This window comes from Rousettus aegyptiacus, unplaced genomic scaffold (genome assembly GCF_014176215.1).
Source record: "Rousettus aegyptiacus isolate mRouAeg1 unplaced genomic scaffold, mRouAeg1.p scaffold_m13_p_5, whole genome shotgun sequence".
NCBI classification, from domain to species: domain Eukaryota; kingdom Metazoa; phylum Chordata; class Mammalia; order Chiroptera; family Pteropodidae; genus Rousettus; species Rousettus aegyptiacus.
Genome location: NW_023416308.1, coordinates 23,803,921 through 23,822,452, shown reverse-complemented (window position 1 = coordinate 23,822,452; position 18,532 = coordinate 23,803,921). Strand labels below are relative to the sequence as shown.

General features: G+C 53.1%; 3 protein-coding genes and 1 non-coding gene across 14 annotated transcripts in view; 1 reads left to right on the top strand and 3 right to left on the bottom strand.

The window, feature by feature from the left end:
• Window positions 1–1,390: 1,390 nt before the first annotated feature.
• RANBP1 (RAN binding protein 1) lies at window positions 1,391–8,874 on the bottom strand. 5 transcript variants are annotated; one of them, XM_036220149.1, is made up of 7 exons: window positions 8,162–8,205; window positions 7,984–8,050; window positions 7,235–7,371; window positions 5,308–5,465; window positions 3,240–3,368; window positions 2,353–2,418; window positions 1,551–1,808 (listed from the first exon to the last, which is right to left on the bottom strand). In XM_036220149.1, the coding sequence occupies exons 1-7, from the start codon at window positions 8,188–8,190 to the stop codon at window positions 1,684–1,686; spliced, it is 711 nt and encodes a 236-aa protein (XP_036076042.1). In that variant the 5' UTR covers window positions 8,191–8,205; the 3' UTR covers window positions 1,551–1,683. The 5 variants fall into 5 exon arrangements, with proteins under 5 accessions (XP_036076041.1, XP_036076040.1, XP_036076042.1 ...); XM_036220148.1 differs by lacking the exon at window positions 7,984–8,050 and having other exon boundaries at window positions 1,391–1,805; window positions 8,162–8,437; XM_036220147.1 differs by lacking the exon at window positions 7,984–8,050 and having other exon boundaries at window positions 1,391–1,808; window positions 8,162–8,423.
• LOC118603318 lies at window positions 2,195–2,319 on the bottom strand. The gene has a single exon (XR_004951192.1). It is a non-coding gene; the product is annotated as a small nucleolar RNA SNORA77 (small nucleolar RNA).
• A 356-nt stretch (window positions 8,875–9,230) lies between the features above and the next one.
• TRMT2A (tRNA methyltransferase 2 homolog A) lies at window positions 9,231–13,999 on the top strand. Of its 3 annotated transcripts, none has more exons than XM_016166946.2 (12): window positions 9,231–9,447; window positions 9,660–10,192; window positions 10,452–10,560; window positions 10,824–11,005; window positions 11,170–11,284; window positions 11,379–11,494; window positions 11,568–11,679; window positions 12,272–12,394; window positions 12,582–12,657; window positions 13,001–13,117; window positions 13,284–13,380; window positions 13,491–13,999. In XM_016166946.2, exons 1-12 carry the CDS (start codon window positions 9,424–9,426, stop codon window positions 13,729–13,731), a joined length of 1,845 nt encoding a protein of 614 aa, XP_016022432.2. In that variant the 5' UTR covers window positions 9,231–9,423; the 3' UTR covers window positions 13,732–13,999. The 3 variants fall into 3 exon arrangements, with proteins under 3 accessions (XP_016022432.2, XP_016022429.2, XP_016022431.2); XM_016166943.2 differs by having other exon boundaries at window positions 10,671–11,005; XM_016166945.2 differs by having other exon boundaries at window positions 9,231–9,523; window positions 10,671–11,005.
• Window positions 14,000–14,620: 621 nt separating this feature from the next.
• DGCR8 (DGCR8 microprocessor complex subunit) overlaps window positions 14,621–18,532 on the bottom strand; it is a 32,705-nt gene continuing 28,793 nt past the window's right edge. For 3 of the 5 annotated variants that reach the window (XM_016166941.2, XM_016166939.2, XM_016166938.2), the window contains exon 13: window positions 16,571–17,615. In XM_016166941.2, the coding sequence (XP_016022427.2) occupies window positions 17,415–17,615 (201 nt within the window). In that variant the 3' untranslated portion in view covers window positions 16,571–17,414. The other 2 variants (XM_016166942.2, XM_016166940.2) reach the window with 1 other exon arrangement.

The window sequence follows — 18,532 nt, the reverse complement described above, 5'->3', positions numbered from 1 at the left end:
GACTGTTGCACCTGCACGTCTCCCTTTGCAGCACAGTTCTGCAAAGTGGGCTTTGTCCACTTGGAGATACATCTTACCCAAGAGGAAGTTGGCCTGGGGTTTTACATCAAGTAGGGTATTATATTTTATTGGAGCCTAAATCAAAGATAATGTTAAACATCTCTTCTGTGTTCAAAGGGGTGTCCAACTACCCCTTTGTCAAGGAGCAAGCCCCTGGGTCCAGGCTTTCATACAATGCATCCAAAGGAGGCCCCACAGGAAAGCAGTTTCTGCCCTTTACAGTGTAACAATTCCAACTCGTCATGATGGGTGAGGTGCATAAGCTTCACTGTCCCTCCCTGGGTGGGAAATACCACTGCACCAACACCAACTGTAAAAGTATCAAAAGAGACCCATACCCCAGGGCCTACGGCTGCCAGAACACAACGAAGCTGGCCAGTGAAGTCCTCAGTTTTAAAACAAGAGTGGACATCCCCCAGAGGGACCAAGGACACAAGGTTTAAACTGGACAAAGACCACAGGACATATAGGGCCCACATAATAGACTTGGCCACACTGTAAAGCACTGTAGGTGTTAATGGTAAACAGCCACAAGAGGCACGAGCATGTGAGTGTCCTCTCCAGGTAGGTAGGAACTTGCTCCTCCCCTACTGGAGGTGAGTGAGGCTCCAGTTCCTCAGAGCCTTGGTGGTCTTCCTGGGACATGCCATCACAGTTGGGACCATACACTTTCAAAACCCTGACCACAAACTGAAAACTTCTCCCCTACTTAGTATGGTATCTACAGAGGCAGCCCATTTATGAGACAAACTCCCAAATGGCACTAACCTATTTGCATTCCTGAAAGCATCCTTTAATTTAAAGCTACTGCAGATGTCCACAAGTCCGCCCCGATGGGAGATGCCAGGAGCACATGGATGAGATAGTTTTCTACGACGATGGCAGTGGCGCCAAGTCCTGCCTGTGCACTTCACTAGACTGGACATGCATGCTATGAGACTGGCCTTCCCCAGGCTGACCAAAGACAGCCTTACCAAAGCCTAGAGACCTGCTTGGCCACCTTATGTCAGAGCAAAGGAAACTGGTGGTTTTCCTTTCTCTCCCCAAAAGGAAAAAAAAAAAAAAAATCTTACCTACTCCTGACCATAGGACAAAAGTACACAAGGCCTTCAGGATGCAGAGAACTCAGCATTGGCCTCTCCTAGCCCAGCTGCCCCACTAGCACTGCCTCAGACACACCACGGCAACAGCGGCCAATAGTGGCCCAAAGTTCACGACAGCGAGTATGACAATGGGGTTGGACCCAGAGTACCACTCCAACACCCTAGAGCCAGCAGGAACCCACAATGCTCCCAGGACAGGGCTGGCGCATACACGGTCCTGCCCTCTGTGCAGGTTTCAAATGTGTTGTTTATTCACTATTTTTGATGACTATAAATAAGTGTTTCCACTATGGAAAAGAAAGTTAGCACAGTACATTTTCATGACTGGGGAATGGATTTTCTGAAGTTGTCTTCAATAGGGCAAAAACTTAGAAAAAAACACCTGAATGTTAGAATTCAGTTCTTTATATAAAGTCCCTTGTAAAAACAAAACAGAATAAAAACAAACCAAAAAGCAGGGGCAGGGCAAAATTTTAAAAAAGGAAAAGAAAGGAAGGAAAAGAAAACAAGGGCAGAGGACTTATTGCTTCTCCTCAGCTTTCTCCTTGGTCTCCTTATCTTCGGACTCCTTGCTCTCCTCCTTGACGGAAAGAGCTTCTAGCTTTTCGGCCACTTTCTCGGCATTATCGTTTTTGCCTGATCCTGCTAAAAACAGAGGAGACCACAGTAAGGAAACAGAGAAGCACTGCTCTCCCCAGCCCATTCACCTGCCTTGTATGAGCCTGGGACACACTCCCCACAGGACAGGCCATTATTCTCCTGCATGCCTTATGATTAATCCAAATAAACACGCACTCACGCCTGGGGCCTCGGTGAGTCTACTCAGTTATGTTTGATCACTTACTATGGTAAGTGACATCAACAGGCCCTGAGTGAACAGGCAACCATGAGGACCTCTTGAAAACCCATTTAGCCTCTGTAGGGTTCTAGTCAGACACCGGGACTTGACCACCTGCCTACGTGCTCACTAGACTTAGGCCAGTGAGCACACACTTGGGGCCTGGATGGCCAGCTCACTTCCCTAGAAAGCATCCTATGTCTCTGGGCAGCTGCATCACCCTTGACAAGTCAAGGTAATCACAGCACCCCAGAAATTTTTGTAGCAGACAGAAAAAGCACCCGCCTGGGACTGCAGCCGGGTACAGAGTGAGTCTGCAAAGAAGTACCCCACCCACAAGCACCACATTACCTTTCTTTTCTCTCTCTTCGATCTCTTTCCTGCATTCTTCAAACTTTGTCTTGAATTTCTGTGCATCTGCAGGGGAAAAAAAGACTTCCTCAGAGCCCTGAGCAATAAAGGGGACATGTCCAGCGGGACTAAAGAGCCAAGTTTCACAAAGGGCCCATCCAGTGGTCATTTCTGACCTAAGGATGAGCTGAGCTGTCTAACATGGCCGGGGCCCACATTTGCGCAGACTGTGCAGTGAATGTTTCCTGAGTCCTTCCTGGTGACTAAGTTGGGCCCTCTCCTTCCATGATTTTGTAACAATTTGAGCACAGTGGCAAAATATGATGGCCTCAGGCAACCAAGAACCTCCTCGCCAGGCACTCTGCTCTCCACTCATGTTGGAAATAGCCTCTGGACAGGCCCCGTTCCCAGAGCATAGAAGAGGTCCACTCAATACTAGATGGTTAGCTCCTGGGTCACTGGACCCCAGCACTCACCCAGTTCTTCCAGGGCCCACAGGGCACAGCTTTTGACAATCTGGGCCAGAAAGAAACCAAACCAGGGGAGAAGTCAGCCTGGGCCTGTGGATTTCAGAATAGCCCCTGCTGGCACCCAGGTAATGGTGGGTGGACATGCTTGCCCTGGGGAAACCAACTGGCACAGTCTTTGAGGTTAAGAGGGAAATGCACTACTCATGGACTCAGTCTGGGAACGGCCTCAAAACGCATGTGGCACTTCGACCCCTTTCTTGAGAGGGCCACCAGACAGCAGGGCAGAAACAGCCCCTGCCATTGCTTCCTAATTATTGTCAATTCTCCCTATAAAGCAAAAGAATTTCTGCAACGTTATAAAATAGGCAATGGCAGTCAGGCAGGTACAGACGCCCGCCAGCCCACCCTTCTGCTTACTTTCAGCATTGAGGAAGCGGATGGCCAGCAGCTCCGGCTTGGGGCGCTCGTCGGCAAAGTCAGCATGGGTGTTCCAGACCCAGGCACGGTCACTGCCTGCATTTGGCTTCAGCTCCATCATCGGCGTGACTGGGAGAGAAGCTCCATGAGAACACTGGCCACTGTTGCACTGCCAGCTCAGCACCCTTGGCCACCCCAACACAGAAAGCCCTGGTCGCCAACTCAAGGTCCCACTATGCACAAAACAGGGATGATTTGAGGTGCACCAAAGTCTCGTGAGCTCTAAATTTTACTCAAACCTCTCTGAAAATGCCCCATGTTCACTTAAAACCAGGACTGTACTAAATCTTGGAACAGGGGGGCATGCTCCCTGACCATGGAGACACCTTGGCGAGGGCCTCCAATCCCAATGCAGACAAGGGCTCCAGAGACAATGTGGCCACTCACGCCCAGCCCCTTGGTGCAGCCCCTGGGCCCAGAAAAGACACAGACATAAAGCCAAGCGGGCTTAGCTCTTTCTGTGAAAAGTGCCCATTACATGGCTGTGGCCATGTTCAGCTACGCCATCAGAAACCTGGCCCATTGGGAGGAAGGGGTCAGCAGAGAGCCAGAGGCTGGGAAGTGGATTATCCAGAAAGCCATACAATCAGACCAGTGCAACCACTCTCATTCTTACATTATCCAGGGAGACTAGCAGGTGTGGGGTGGACAAAGCCATCAGAAGTAGGCACCAATGGCCTTGTATCATGTACAAATAGCACAAAAGAGAGCCATGGCCTGGAATAAGTACACCTATCTCATATCCTCAGGTCCACACAGACCCAAGGGGGCCAAGAGAGAGTAGTGCCCCAAAGAACAAAAGCACCCAAGTACCATGCCCAGCAGCATGCCCATGGCAGAGATCTCAGGAGATGTGGGATGGCTCATGCCCAGCCTCAGGTACACACCACCATCTGAACTAGAAGCAATTACCAAACATCCACTCAGATGCTGAGCAAGCCCATTATATATGGCACATAAAGGTGACACGACCTCATCCCACCACCAAATATCTGGTCCACCAAGGGCCTATGGTGTATACCAGGCCTAGGACCCACTCACAACTCACACAGAAGTGACCCAGTAACCTGGCAAGGCTCTAAGAAAAATATGGGTGTCAAGAAGACCCCAAGGAAGGGATTCATATTGGGCTGGCGTGCGAGGACCAGGACAGAGCAGACTGGCTGGGATGTGGAGACTGGCACATGAAGGCCAAGTGGCGCAGAGGCGACTGTGGTACAGGAAGGCCCCTCCCACTTTCAGAGCCTCTGCAAGCCCATCTATCCTTCCACATCACTCTCAAAGGCTATTCCACTGCAATTCCTGCCCAGACAAGGGGCCCTGCCCTGTCAGACGCACATTACACCCAGAAATGCAGACATGGCCCTGGATTAAGAATGGAGCCCAACACATGCTGGCTTCCAAAGGCATACTCAGAGAACTGAAGAACAGCCCAGCAGTCAAGAGACTGATGTGACCCAGAACTTGCTGTCCGTCACCTCTTCATAGGCCAGGCCACATGTTGCTTTTCCTGGACCCGTCTCCCTATACACTGAGCCCAGGACTGATGCATCGAACCTGCCACACCCACTCCTTGTGCAGCTTCATAGGCCCCTAAGAATGAGGCAGCCACTTTCTCCCCATCCCATTCTCCTCCTGCATCCTCCCCAGAGAACAGCCTGTGGGGACCAGAGCACACTGAAAAGTGAGAAGGCTGCTACCCAAGCACCTCAATGACAGAGGCACACTCACATGCCCTCAGGCCACCCTGCCTGGTCCCACCTGCCCAGACTCCACAACCCTGTGGGCAATAAGCTTCTCTGCAGGTCTGCTCTGAGTTCAGAGGCATACTAGAAAACCTAATTTCCTACTTTAAATTAAAAAAACACACTGTGAACGTGCACTCCACGCAATTATGTACTCCCAGGATCCCAGCATATCCCTGAAAACAGGCTGCCCCAAAATCCAAAGCTGTCCCAATGCAAAGTGCCAGGGCTCAGAAAGAAAACACACCCGAGAGACCACCTACTATAGTGGTTGGCGCATATCTTCAGGGTCTTGTCCCTCCTCATGAGGAGGCGGATGGTCCCTTTCTCCTTATGCTTCAGGAGCTTGACATCTCCAGTTCCTCGTTCCTTCCATTCTGGGAGATCATTCTCTGAAGCAAATCGGAATAGCTTTGCTCGCCTTCAAAAAAAGTTATTAAGTGAAAGCTTAGACACATACAGGAACAGTAATAAATAAGTCAAGTGCTTGCTAGAAAAGAACACTTGTTTTCTGGGCATTAAACAAACAGCTATACCTGGTGTCTCAACAAACACGCTTTCCTTTTTTTTACTCCAAAAACTGCAAGCCAAAATGTCACCAAAACAACAAAACAGCCCAACAAATCCCAAGTTGTAAGTTGATGAAAATAAAGAAAAAAGTTTCCACATTCACGTTTTCTAACAGACTCAGCCACTCAGCAAAGTAGCCCACCCAATGCTGCTGGGTGTGTCTGCCATCATGATGCAGGGGCTTCCTGGTGTCCCACAGAGCCACAGAACGGAAGCAAGTGGAAGACAAGAACCTTTTCATAGGTATAACTCTTCTTCAGCTATAAGATGCCTCCTGGCTCCCAACTCAGAGAGGGGGTTGCAGGCCTCTGCTCAGAAATTCCCTGCCTTCCTTCCCAGAAGGAACCAGGCAAGGCCCCCATCGCAAGAGTCCTGCTCTAGGGCTCAGATCAACACTCTCTCTCTCCCCCATCAACCATGCCTGCCCTTTTACTTCTCCACAGGACCCCAGCTCTGCTGGCCCCTTTTCTAAAGAACATTCCGCTCTCTCCCAAAGCCAATTGTGTTCAGGGAAAAAATGTTCTAATAAGGATGCCCCTAGAGCTTTGACCTAGAGCCCAAGGGCCCAGATATAAAGGCCCAAATTGCTGGCCTCATTTCCCTCAGGAAGGGCCTATGTCTAGAACACCAGGAACACATCCCTGGCGTGGACAGAAAGGTGACAGCAACAGCATCACCAGCAATCCTCGCTTTTGGGAGGAGCCAGTCCCTGGCTACAGCATCATTTCTGGACAGAGCAGAGACCTGGAGAACTAGTGTCTTCAGAGAGATATCCACCACTCTGTGACTAAAGGGTGCATCTTTCCTTTCCCAGGCCCTTGGGGATGGTGGTGACTGCCTCTGCTCCTCTCCCCCCACTCACAGCAAAGCACTCAAACCTTAACCTGGCATCCTGGATAGATATGAAGGGTGTTGGGGAAGTTCCACGAACTTGGTCAGGGGGAAACTACAACCTATTCCTATGTACTTGTAACAAACCTAGCATTTTTGTACAATTCTGAACACAGGCAATAGGCCATAGGCTGGGCAGTATTGTGACTTTGTTGCAGACATCTGAACAACACTTTGCTAGTGCAGGAACTGCTTCAAAATAACACCTGCCACTGTAGCTTCTTGCTAAAGGTACCAAGGAACACATTTAGAGTAATTTTCAAATGCAATCTTAGTAACTATTAACACCACCCACTTTTAATCACAATTCCAGACTTTTTGTGTATTAAAAACATGAATTAGGGATTCATAAATTTCAGCCTAAAAAAATCCAGTGCAAAATCAAAAAAAAAACAATGACAGAGACTCTGTTCAACCAAGGGAGTCGGCCAAAGCACGGAGATATATACCCTTGTGGACAGAACATCAGTGACAGGACACCAGGGAGTGCCTGTGTCCTCCACAGCAGGAGCCACGGGGCAGCAGGGGCACTCAGTAATAAGTTATCTAATGAGTGGATTCTAACAGCAGCCTTGATTTCCATGTGGGATTAGCCATCATACAACTCCAGGTCCCTTCTTCAGCCTCAGTCCCATAAAAGTTCAGGCCAAGACCTTGACACTCACAAAAACCATAAATTCCACCTTAAACTAATCATATCTACATCTGAAGCAACATCAGCTCACTTACATTTTGAAAAGCTCCTCTTCATCTTCTTCCAGCGTTTTAATTTCTTGCTCAGGAAGAGAAACTATTGGTTCGAACTGGGGATCGTGGTTGGACTCATCTGCATTCTCAGTGGAGGTATCGTGGTCCTCATGGGTGTCCTGTGCAGGAAAGTGTGTGAAGAGGTGACTACTGGTGGTAAGCCTGGCCTGCAAGCTACAGCGTGGGCATTCCTACTAATGAATGGCCTCATCTCAAAGCAAGAGTTTAAGCCCACAACTTTTAACATGAAAAAGGAAAAGTTTGTATGTCCATCCAGCATACAGCAAGACACTGACCTTCAGCACCCTCCCCCAAGATTCATCAATCACATCCGACTGGGGCTCCTAACACTTGTCCACCTACTGGTGGAATGGCCAGGAAGAAACTGCCCCATCTCTTTAAGCTTGTTTCTTCGTCTGTAAAATGTGGAAAATGATACTGCCAAGTGAAAATTAAAGGACACAATGATGGATTAAAAAGGGCCTCAAGGCCAGTGTTACCTATAAAGCATAAAGCAACCCTAAGAGTTAAGAAAAAATCTGTGCTTTCCTTACTACAAGAAAAAAGTTGGGACTGCAAGTTTTACACAAAATTCACGGTACCATTAGCAACTTTACCTTGGTACAAAGTTACGCTGGTAAGTCAAATCATACAAATAAGAATCATAAAAATCTGGTCCAATTTAAATAAATATAGGGCACAAAGGATCCTATTTTAGGTTTAAGTCTTACAGGATACGTCGTTTGGTGATCTATACAAAACCATAAGAAATCCCAACACTTCACTACCAGACGCAAGCTGAAAAAGAAAAGATAAGCCTTCGCTGTTTTCCTTAGTTAGCCAGCACTGCGGCTCCGCCTCAGCCAGCTCACGCGAGCAGACACCCACAGCCAACAAAGCCGCCCCCACCCTGGTTCGGGGGTCCAAGCCCCTTCCATCCCGCTTGAACTTAAGGGCTTCCGTCGCAGAGGCCTGTGGAGGTTCGAGTCTAGGACAGAATGAATGAAGTGCTGCGTAGATCATGGAAGAAAAGGATGCATCGTCTTGGTGGGTAGCTAGCAAGTGGGCCGAGCTGGAGAAAACCAGCCGCCTGCCCTGCGTCCCAGGCGAGCGGTGAAACAAATGCAAGACCAAGGAACTTGGACGGCAGGGCTGCCCCACGTCCTGATAGCGCTCGCACGACCACCCAGGGCCGCCCCAAGGTCACACAGGCACCCCGCAGCACCCAGGCCTGAGCACTCGCCCCCAGGTCCGGAGCGCTCCAGCCTTGAAGGCCGCGAGCTCCCAGGTCGCACTCCTCACAGCCTGACCCCGCGCCACGAAGACCGGCAAGCGGTGAGACCGCAGGCCAGCGGGAGTTGGCAGCGGCGGCGCGGGCCGCCCACGTGGCCGCTGATAGCGGCCTCAGCCGCCCGGCAACCCCCTTTCCGCAGTCCCCGCCCGGGCCCAGTCGCACCTTGGCGGCCGCCATGGCGGCGCAGCGGCGGCGGCGGCGGCGGCTCGGCTGGCTCGGTCGTCGCTGGCTCCGCGGCCTCTCGGCGGCTAGTCGTAGCTCCCTCACTCCGCGTCTGGCGCCGGCGCCTCCTGCCCGCCCGCTCTTCCCCCCCGCCCCGCGACCCGAACCTTGACCCCTGACCCCGGCGGCGGGAAACGCGCCGCGATTCAAAACCAGTGCAGCTTTATTGGCTCAGGTGATGGACACTCTCATTGTCCGGCCCACCCCGCGCTTCCCGCCAAAACGCCCGCGGCGCATGCCCGGCCTGCCTGGCAGCCAGGGAAGCGTGCGCTCCCGGCGGCCCTCGCGCGCACTTCCGTCCTGCAGCAGCGCGAGCCTCGAGCTCGCGAAAGCCAGCACCAGACACGCGGAGCGGTGCCAGCGCAAGCGCGTGGCGATGACGTCACCGGAAGCCAAGACGATAGAGACGCGCCGCCTCGTCTGCACTTGCTGGCGGACAGGAGAGCGGCCAGCGAGGTGAGCGGCTGCCGCGGGCCTCTGGTGGGCGGGCGGTGCAGCCCACGTCTGAGATCCGGACCTGAGCACAGAGGGTTTGAGTCCTGCTCCTGCCTCTCGCGGCGCTGCACTCGCGCTCTGAGCGCCCGTGGTGCGCCGGGCCCAGAGCGAGGCGACCCTCTTGGAGCCCCCAGTCCAGGCAGCGGAACCGAACCGGACGATGAGTGCCGAGCTCGACAACGAAGTAAAGTGAAGGAAGAACCTAGCGAGGGACGCGGGATGGAGATGGCGGACTGCCTAGGAGGGAATGGCGGGGAGCGGTAGGGAACCTCTAGGGATGGGGAGTGAGATGGGAGAGGAAGAAGGGAGTGGGGACAGAAAGACGTATGGCTAGGTAGCCTGGGCGTTCAGGCCGTAGGTCCAACCCTCAGTCCAGCCCCTGCTTTCTCCAAACAGAGCCCGGGGCCAATGAAGGGCTGCGGCCAGGAGAGCAACAGTGCCCCCGAAGAGGAGAAGGAGGAAGAGAGGGTTGGGGAGGCTGCAGAGTCAGGGCCTCAGCCTGGGCTCTACAACTACATCAGGGACGACTTGTTCACTTCCGAGATCTTCAAGTTGGAGCTGCAGAACGTGCCACGCCACGCCAGCTTCAGCGATGTCCGGAGGTTTCTGGGTCGCTTTGGTCTGCAGCCCCATAAAACCAAACTTTTCGGGCAACCTCCCTGCGCCTTTGTGACTTTCCGCAGTGCTGCTGAGCGTGACAAGGCCTTGCGTGTGCTGCATGGTGCCCTCTGGAAGGGCCGTCCTCTTAGCGTGCGCCTGGCAAAGCCCAAGGTTGATCCCATGGCCAGGAAGAGGCGGCGTGAAGATGAGAGTGAGCCACCAGCTACATGCGTGAATGATGTTGTGACCCCTCTTTGGACTGTGCCCTATGCTGAGCAACTTGAACGGAAGCGGCTGGAGTGCGAGCAGGTGCTGCAGAAGCTCGCCAAGTGAGTATGGGCACAGTCACTCCCTTGGCATTGGAGTTCTGCCCAGCTCTGTGTTTGCTCAGCCCACCCTGTGCACTGTACAGACACCCTCAGGGTCTGCACAGTCTCTTGGGGAGCTAAGCACTAAGACCCCTGTGTTATCAGTGGGGATAATGAGGTCCCAAGGGAGGAGCTTGGATGCCTGGGCATTTGCATAGTGGCTGAATATGGGTTGGGGACAGCAGGCTGAGTCCAACCCCGGCCCCACCCAATCCTGCAGGGAAATTGGGAACACCAATCGTGCCCTGCTTCCCTGGCTACTCTCGCAGAAGCACAAGCACAACAAGGCCTGCTGCCCGCTGGATGGGGTCAGGCCGTCACCCCAGCAGGTCAGGCCTACAAACCTTCACCCCATGCCCTTTAAGAAGCTGTTCTTGCCCTTCTTTCCCATTCCTCTTCCTGTTTTATACTTAACTTCTCTTAATCATCACATAACTAGTTGTCAGCCTTGTCCTGTGTACTGCCAGACCTTGTGGGGGAGCCAGAGCCTCTCATTGCCATCTCTAACTTTGGTGTTCCCTCAGTGCACTCATGTGGAACTGCCACGGTAAGGTCAGCTGTGTCTCTCTGCCTCCCTCCACCTGCCTTGCAGACCGAGTATCGAAACAAGTGTGAGTTTCTGGTCGGCGTTGGGGTAGACGGGAAGGACAACACTGTTGGCTGCCGGCTAGGCAAATACAAGGGGGGTACATGTGCCGTGGCAGCTCCCTTTGACACCGTGCACATCCCCAAGGCTACCAAGCAGGTGGTGAAAGCATTCCAGGAGTTTATCCGGTGAGGACTTGTGGCTGGGCACTCCGAGATGTCCTAAGGTGGTCTGGGAGCAGAGGGCCTGGGTCCTACCTGGCGGGTGTGGCTGGAGGAGCGATCAGGGAGGCTGCTCACCTAGTTCTAGTCAGCATTTGTCGGGAACTCAGGCCTGCTTGTGGCTCCCACAGGTCCACTGCATACTCTGCATATGACCCAGAGACATACTCGGGCCACTGGAAGCAGCTGACGGTGCGCACCAGCCGCCGAGGCCAAGCCATGGCCATTGCCTACTTCCATCCTCAGGTCTCAGGCAGGGTGATCCAGTTGGGGGGTGTCCCTGCTGGAGTGGGCTGCATGCAGCAGAGCCTTACAGGGCTTTTTCTATTGCCTTCTCCAGAAACTGAGCCCTGAGGAGCTGACGGAGCTGAAGGCCTCCTTGGCACAGCACTTCCTAGCAGGGCCAGGCAAGGCCAGTGGGGTGACCTGCCTCTACTTCGTGAAGGAGGGACAGCGGTGAGGAACTATGGGGGAGGGGAAGTTCCTGCAAGGGTTGGTGACATTGACTAACTGGCCCCACCACCCACAGAAAGGCTCCCAGCCAAGAGGGCCTGCCCCTGGAGCATGTGGCTGGGGACCGGTACATCCATGAGGATCTGCTGGGGTTGACCTTCCAGATCTCCCCTCATGCCTTCTTCCAGGTAGTCCAGGGTCCCTGGGGATCTTGAAGACACACGGAGGGAGTCCTGACGTGACATCAGGGTGTATTTGGGGCAGTTGGCAAGGGCGGCAGTAAGTTGTTAAGGGAATCTAGGCAAGGAGCTGCAAGGGCTATGAGGTAGGAAAGAAATCACTTGCACTAGTAAGACCCTTGTGACAGTTCTGGGTGATATGTGGGAGGCAGGGTGACACCAGGGCTCTGGTGTTAGCTGTTGGAGTCTTCCATGCTTGATGTTGCTGTGGGGGTCCCACACATCTGGCACTCAAGAGTTCATAAGGTGTCAGGATCAGGGTGCTTTTTAAATCCAGGGTCCTGGGTGAGGCCACCCAGCATCTTAAGGATGGAGGGGCAGTTGGAAAACTAGCCCTGGGGCACTTAGGCAGTTAGAGGTGGTGAAAGGATGAAAGCAGGAGCCCTAGAAAGAGGGTGAGTGAGCCTGGGATTGGGCCACAGGTCTCTTAGCAGGGGGAGTCCTAGGGAGTGCAGGCATTTGCTGGAGGCTGCAGGAGGGTAGGCTGACCTGGGCAGTGGGGCGGCTCTGACATCCTGGGTGGTGCTGGCTTACCTACTAGGTAAATAGCCCAGCAGCTGAGGAGCTCTACACAGTCATCCAAGACTGGGCCCACCTGGACACTGAGAGCACAGTGCTGGATGTGTGCTGTGGCACAGGCACCATTGGCCTGGCTTTAGCCCGGGTGAGCTCTCCTGCCTCAAGCTAAGGATGCCCTCTCCCTCCCTCACCCTTGTGCTGTCACTTCATGACTCCTGGTGACCCCCAGCCTGTTCACATCCTCTTTTCCCCACTGCTATTCCCCTCCCCAAGAAGCCTCCACAGTGGGTGGGGCAAGGTGCCATCAGTCCGTGCCTTTTCCCTTGCTTCAGAAGGTGAAGAGAGTCGTGGGGATTGAGCTATGCCAGGCGGCCGTGGAGGATGCCCGGGTAAACGCCTGCAACAATGGTGAGAGCCACATGGCAGGCAGTCACCCAGCCCATACACCTCAGGGTAGCACCTGGAACCCACTACATGGCTTCTACAACCAAGGGATAGAGGGGGGCAGTCAGTGTCAGTGTGCAGATGTATAGCAGGGCTTCTCTTTTATGCCCACAATGCCTAGGACTGCTTGATGCGGTAGGAAGGGCAAGCAGGTTCCTGGGCCAGTGGGTTTTCCTAAAGCACCTCTTGCCGGGGAGCTTTAGGATACCAGGTAGCTGGGCAGGCCTCGTGGGGCTTTAGGATACCAGGTAGCTGGGCAGGCCTCGTGGGGCATTGGGTCCTGACAGGAATGCTGTGCCATCTACAGAATTGAGCAACGTCGAGTTCCATTGCGGGAGGGCTGAGGACCTGGTGCCCGCCCTAGTAAGCAGAATGGTCTCCCAGAAGCTTGTTGCCATCCTGGACCCACCCCGTGCTGGCCTGCGTGAGTGGCCTCCATTTGGAGGTGGTATGGAGAAGAGGGCAGTGATGTCTGGGTGGTACACTAGGCTGTGCAGCTTCAGGCCTGATATCCCCACCCACTGGGCTCCAGTCCCTTCCTTAAGGTGCAGACCCTTAGGGACCCTCCCTTGAGGAATCTACCTCCACAGATTCCAAAGTGATCCTCGCTGTCCGCAAAGCTGAGAACCTCAAGTGGCTTCTGTATGTCTCCTGCAACCCGTGGGCGGCCATGGGCAACTTTGTGGAGTGAGTGTGAGGTGGGGGGCCTGGGGTGGACTGGGGCAGCACCTAGCCCCACACCCGTAACAGGAACCCCAGCCATATGGCTGACCTTGATTGCTCCCTTCCCACCACAGCCTCTGCCGGACCCCATCTAACCGGGTGAAGGGCACCCCCTTCCGGCCAGTCAAGGCTGTGGCCGTGGACCTGTTCCCGCAGACCCCACATTGCGAGATGCTCATCTTGTTCGAAAGGGTAGAGAACCCCAATGGCACAGGGATCCTGGAGCCCCAGAACCCTCCAGCTGAGCCCTCATCAGAGCCCCCAGATGATACCCAGACCCAGCAAGCAACTACTGGGGCCTCCCCCTCTTCCTAGACCCCTGGAACAGTAGAAACCAGCCCTTCCAGAATAATACCCTGTCTACATTACAGGGGCAGAAACCAAGGGGCTCCTGGAGTCTTTACCTCACCCCAAGGTACTCAGAGGCAATAACCAACAGGGCACAAGACCTGGCTTTTCTGCCTAGGGCCAACCTGTCCCTGTGGCCCATGGGTTCCTACATACTGTACCTACCTACTCCTTACCCTCATTCTTTTGAACCAGCTGAGCCACAAGGGCCAGAATAAACAATTGCTGAACTTCTGTTTCTGTGATGAGAACCTAGAGCTTTGCCACACAAGGAGGGGTTCCTCTGCCTGACATCATGGCATCCAGTGCTGGAACCAGGAGGGCATCCTGGGCAGTGCCTTGGGGATAAATCTGTCTCTGGCTTTTATTAGCCCCTTGCCAGCTCTGGGCACAGCCAAGAATTGACCCAGACAAGGCTGAGTGTTGAGGCAGCTCTTCTAGCCCATCTGCACCACAGAAGTCACAGCAGGGCTTGCTGTCTGATAGAAAGCCTAGTTTTATGTTTGACCCAGAAGAGAAACATGAGATTCAAATCTCGTGGCTGAATGCCAAGTGTATATGTGGGGTGGAAAGTACAGGGCAAGGAGCTGGCCCTGGCTACCTAGTTCCTGACTTAACTGTACCAACTGAAAGGACCCTTGACCTCAATCCATCCCCAACTGGCCCTGAGCCCTGAAGGGAGGCCATCTCCATGGTTACCAAAGAAGGGGCTGGGATGGGACACTGCTCAGCTGCTGCCAGAGCAGCTGTGTCCAGGCAAATGCCCCAGCCTATTGGGGATTGTGCCAGAGAGCTTCTGGCCAGTTGAGGGTCCACAAGGCCCCCAATCTCCCAGTTAGAAGAAACACCAATCAGAACCTTTTGGACAGTTTTGCTTTATGTGTCCAGACAATCAAGGTTCACCATTACAGCCATGACCCAGCCACCACCTGGGAGGTACATGATCCACCGAGGTGGCATCAGTACAGGCTCTCCCTGCCCACCACCCCCGCAGCACAGCTGTATGCACACAACATTCATACCCACACATGGGACAGAAGGACGTGGGGAAGCCGGCCACAGAGGCTCACCTGCTTCTAGTAACGTGTGCACAAAGCTTTGGTTCACAATGGTGCATCTGGCTGTTTTAAGGGCAAACAGTCACGGTCAAATGATTATTCACAGCTGCAGACAGGCAAGACAGAAGCAAGTATCTAATTACAGCAACTTGATTTGAGGATTTTGTTTTATAAAGGTCAACAAAGAAGCCAACCCTGATCACACAGGTGGTAAAGGAGGGATACACTGTGGATGGCCCACAAGGCCAACACTGTCTTCCTGGAAACAAATGCCATCAACACCATCCACAAGGGATATAGTAGAAGATGGGCACACCCGAGGAACACAACAATGCAACCCAGTGCTGGGCTCCTGCATCTGGCAGTGTGCCATGAGCATGTGGTACCCTGAACAGGTGCTAAGAACAGGGAGCCAATAGTTGACCACTACTACCTTGCATGTGGAGACAACCCAGGACCCCAAGCACACCCAAATCCCCTGGGACTCAAGGCAGGGTCACATCTACCCCTGTACCTGTCCACAGGGGCCACCTAGAGAGCATAGGCTACTGGTCAGAGGAGCAAGCTGGTCACCAGGCCTGGATGCACAAGATGGCTACCTTTGAAATCCAGTGAAGCCGTAGTCACAGAACAGTTAGAGCCACCCTCCCATGTGCTTGCACCAGGTCTAGAGAGGAGTGCCAGTTTGTGATCAAGAATGGATTACACTGAAGGTCCTTGTTTCCTCTTAAATAAATCCACATGCTAAAATGCATTGTTTATATCTGCTACATGATTCCAAATCTATCTTCTACTCACTGTAAAAGTTTCTTCCCAAATGCTAAAATATCTTAAAAGCTTTAAAAATCGTAGGGTGGACTGATGGAAATTGACTGTGCAAAAATCTTTAGTAAAAAATTGCTAGAGGCCAGCAAAGGTGAGGGGCCTCAGTGTCTAAGAAGGCGCGTTTTTTAGGGCATTAAGACTTACTCAGTAAAATGGACCACATCCCTGTCCAGGCCCAGGGCAACAAGCCAGGTGGAGACTCACACTGGCTAAAGAACAATCACCTTGATGGTTTGCCTGCAATCTCTGAAAAATAGTTCTGATGCTAAAATTGTACTTATTTTAAACCAAAAAGGTCTGAAGTACTCCTTCCTGTCTTAACATTTTCAGAGAAAAAGGGGAAATACAGGAAGCAGGAAAGGGGATGGGGTGCCAGCGTGCGCCTTCTGACTAGGTCCCTGCAGTGGCCCACAGGAGCCGTGGGTACAGGGCACCATAGGACTTGGCCATCATTTTCTCATTTCATCTGTCATCCAGCTATCATTTCTTGTCAGTGCATGTTATATACTAAAATTCATTAAAACCTTCATAAAACCAATCTGCAACAAGTTCACACAGCAGAAGTCCACAGCTACCTCCAAGCTTGGCTTCCACTTGTGCAGGCAGGCGGAGTTGATGCTTGAACAAGTATACTCAGACCCGTGGGTGGCCCCCAAGGAAACAGTACATGGCCCTGGCTGTCCCCATGTACTGGAGCTCCACCCCTCTGGCCCCAGCCCTCAGATGTGGGGCCATAGGGGAAGAAATTAGATGGAAGGCGCAAGGCTGTAGAGAAGTGTGCGGTCTCCCTGGCAGTGGAGCTGGCAGTCCCCACACCCAGCCTGCCACCTCCCTCACACATCCACAGTGCACAGAGGCTCGCCGCCAGGCTGGGCAGACGCCACAATAGACATCTTGGGCTTCTTCCGCGTCTCCTCCTGGAAGAACAATGAATGTCAGGGATGCCAGTGAGGTGAGAACATGCAGCCCAACTTCAGGAGAGAGAGGCTCTGGAGGGGGATGGTCAGGTGGGTGGTGAGCCCAGAAGACTGGTGCCAGGTAACCCCTGGAGTAAGAGGGCACCATGCTTTGCAAAGCCAGGCTGGAAGGAAAAGGCAAGGCCTGAGAAGTGGGAGGTAGAAAGGGGTGTTGGCAGAGCACCACATCCGCATGCTGGTACCTCCCTGGGAATCTGGACACATTCAGAAGTGAAGGGCCAAGATCACAGTTACCTACGTGGGTCTCTCTCCCCACCCCTACTTAAGGGCAGGAGCGAGGCATCTCCTAGACTAGAAAGATTACAGAGACAACAAAGTTATAGAGGCCCAAGCTGATACATAGCTGAAAGGGTCCAAGTCCAGAGGCCCCTTGCATGGGTAGTTTTAGGAAACTGCACAGGAACTGAGCCCTACCCAGGTTCGACTGTTCTGTAAACCACACACTCCCTCACAGAACTGCCTGGGGCTCCAGGAGGAAGAGGTCCAGGATGGCAGTGTCACCCATAAGAACCCTGAATGAACGGGGGGTGGGCAGTGCCCTGTTCCTCTCTCAAACAAAAAGCACTGAGAGGGGACCCAGAGTCAGAAGAGAAAAGAGTGGACCCCACTACAGCCAGAGGTGCCAGATAAGTAAAAATAATGTGATGCGGTGCAAGTATCATGAATGCCAAAGCTCAAGGAAAAGCAAATCTAATCTAGAAGGATTAGGGCTTTTCAGGTGTCCAGGCACTGCCAGGGCCTCAGAAGCTAGTGACGGGTTCCTAAAGGATGGCTGGCTTTCCCTCTACAGCTACCACAATACAAGACAGCTCAATGCCCCTTCCCTGTCTTGGGGTAAGGAAATAGAGAGCATGGAGGGGCCATGGCCCATGCTCACCCTCTCCTCCGCCAGCCTCTTCATCTCCTCCTGCAGCTTGCTCAGAATGTGCAGATTCGGCTTGTTCTTCTTGGCGTACTGCTGCAGCTCAATTACGCTCTTGTCTGAGGTCTCCTGGGGGAGCAGTGCCTCACTCTCAGGACTGCCCCCCGGGGGTCAGGAACTAGAGCTGCATGATCCAACACTGGCTGCCCACCCTCAACCTGAGCCTGGTGGGCTGATGCAGAAGCAGAGAAGATGGCGCAGTCCATGCTATCCCCACTGCTCCATCCTCAGCAGGCACAAAGCCATGACCTCCTCCCTTCACAGGGCAAAGGCACCCTGGCACTCAGCTGTCTCTGCTCCTGCCCAGGCACTTCAGGAAAGCTAAACAGAGCCTTGGACACAGCCACTGGCCAGGGACTTACTGTGCCCACAGCCCTCGGACTGGAGTGGCATGCCCTGGCTAAAAGGCCATCAGTCCCCGGAGCTAAGCTCTCTGCATACCTCAGACTTTCAGAGCAGGCTCAAACTGTTCTGAGGCCCTCCATCTCTCAGGACAACTGCTGTGCCTGGGGTGCCAGACCCCACCTTCCCTATAAAAGCTGCATGGTGGACTGTGCCTGGGTCACACCCCTCCAGGTCAGGAAGAATTCCCACCCACGAAGTGGGCTTTCAATCTTAGCCAGAGAGGATGCACAGAAGGCAGGCATATACAAAAGGCAAGAGTAAGCCTCATCTGCACTGCATTCGCGTTTTCTCAATAACACATATTCTGAGGTTCCTCTAAGTACTTTGGAGGCCCCATCACCTCCCTCACACCACCATCATGCCCAGATTGAGGGCTTTTTTGGGTTTTTTTTGCCTCTTCAGGGATGGCCTAAGGATCCACAGCATGGTCCTCAGTCACCACCTGTAGTCCCCATCCTCTACACCATCCCTCCACTTACTGGGATGTTGATAACCCAAATCATTTCTGAAAACATCAGAGGCAATATCAAAAACAAATACACTCACCTCCCAGTACTTCCCTCTACCCCACAAAGCACAGA

Excerpts from the sequence above, each read along its gene's own strand:
- RANBP1 (XM_036220147.1), bottom strand. The coding sequence starts at position 8,275 with ATGATCTACGCAGCACTTCATTCATTCTGTCCTAGACTCGAACCTCCA. Across the intron at positions 3,369-5,307 it reads GATATGCGCCAACCACTATA|TCACGCCGATGATGGAGCTG; the intron begins GTAGGTGGTCTC and ends CTTCTCTCCCAG. Across the intron at positions 2,419-3,239 it reads CCGCTTCCTCAATGCTGAAA|ATGCACAGAAATTCAAGACA; the intron begins GTAAGCAGAAGG and ends TTTCCCCTGCAG.
- TRMT2A (XM_016166943.2), top strand. The coding sequence starts at position 9,424 with ATGAGTGCCGAGCTCGACAACGAA. Across the intron at positions 9,448-9,659 it reads GTGCCGAGCTCGACAACGAA|AGCCCGGGGCCAATGAAGGG; the intron begins GTAAAGTGAAGG and ends TTCTCCAAACAG. Across the intron at positions 13,381-13,490 it reads GCCATGGGCAACTTTGTGGA|CCTCTGCCGGACCCCATCTA; the intron begins GTGAGTGTGAGG and ends TTCCCACCACAG.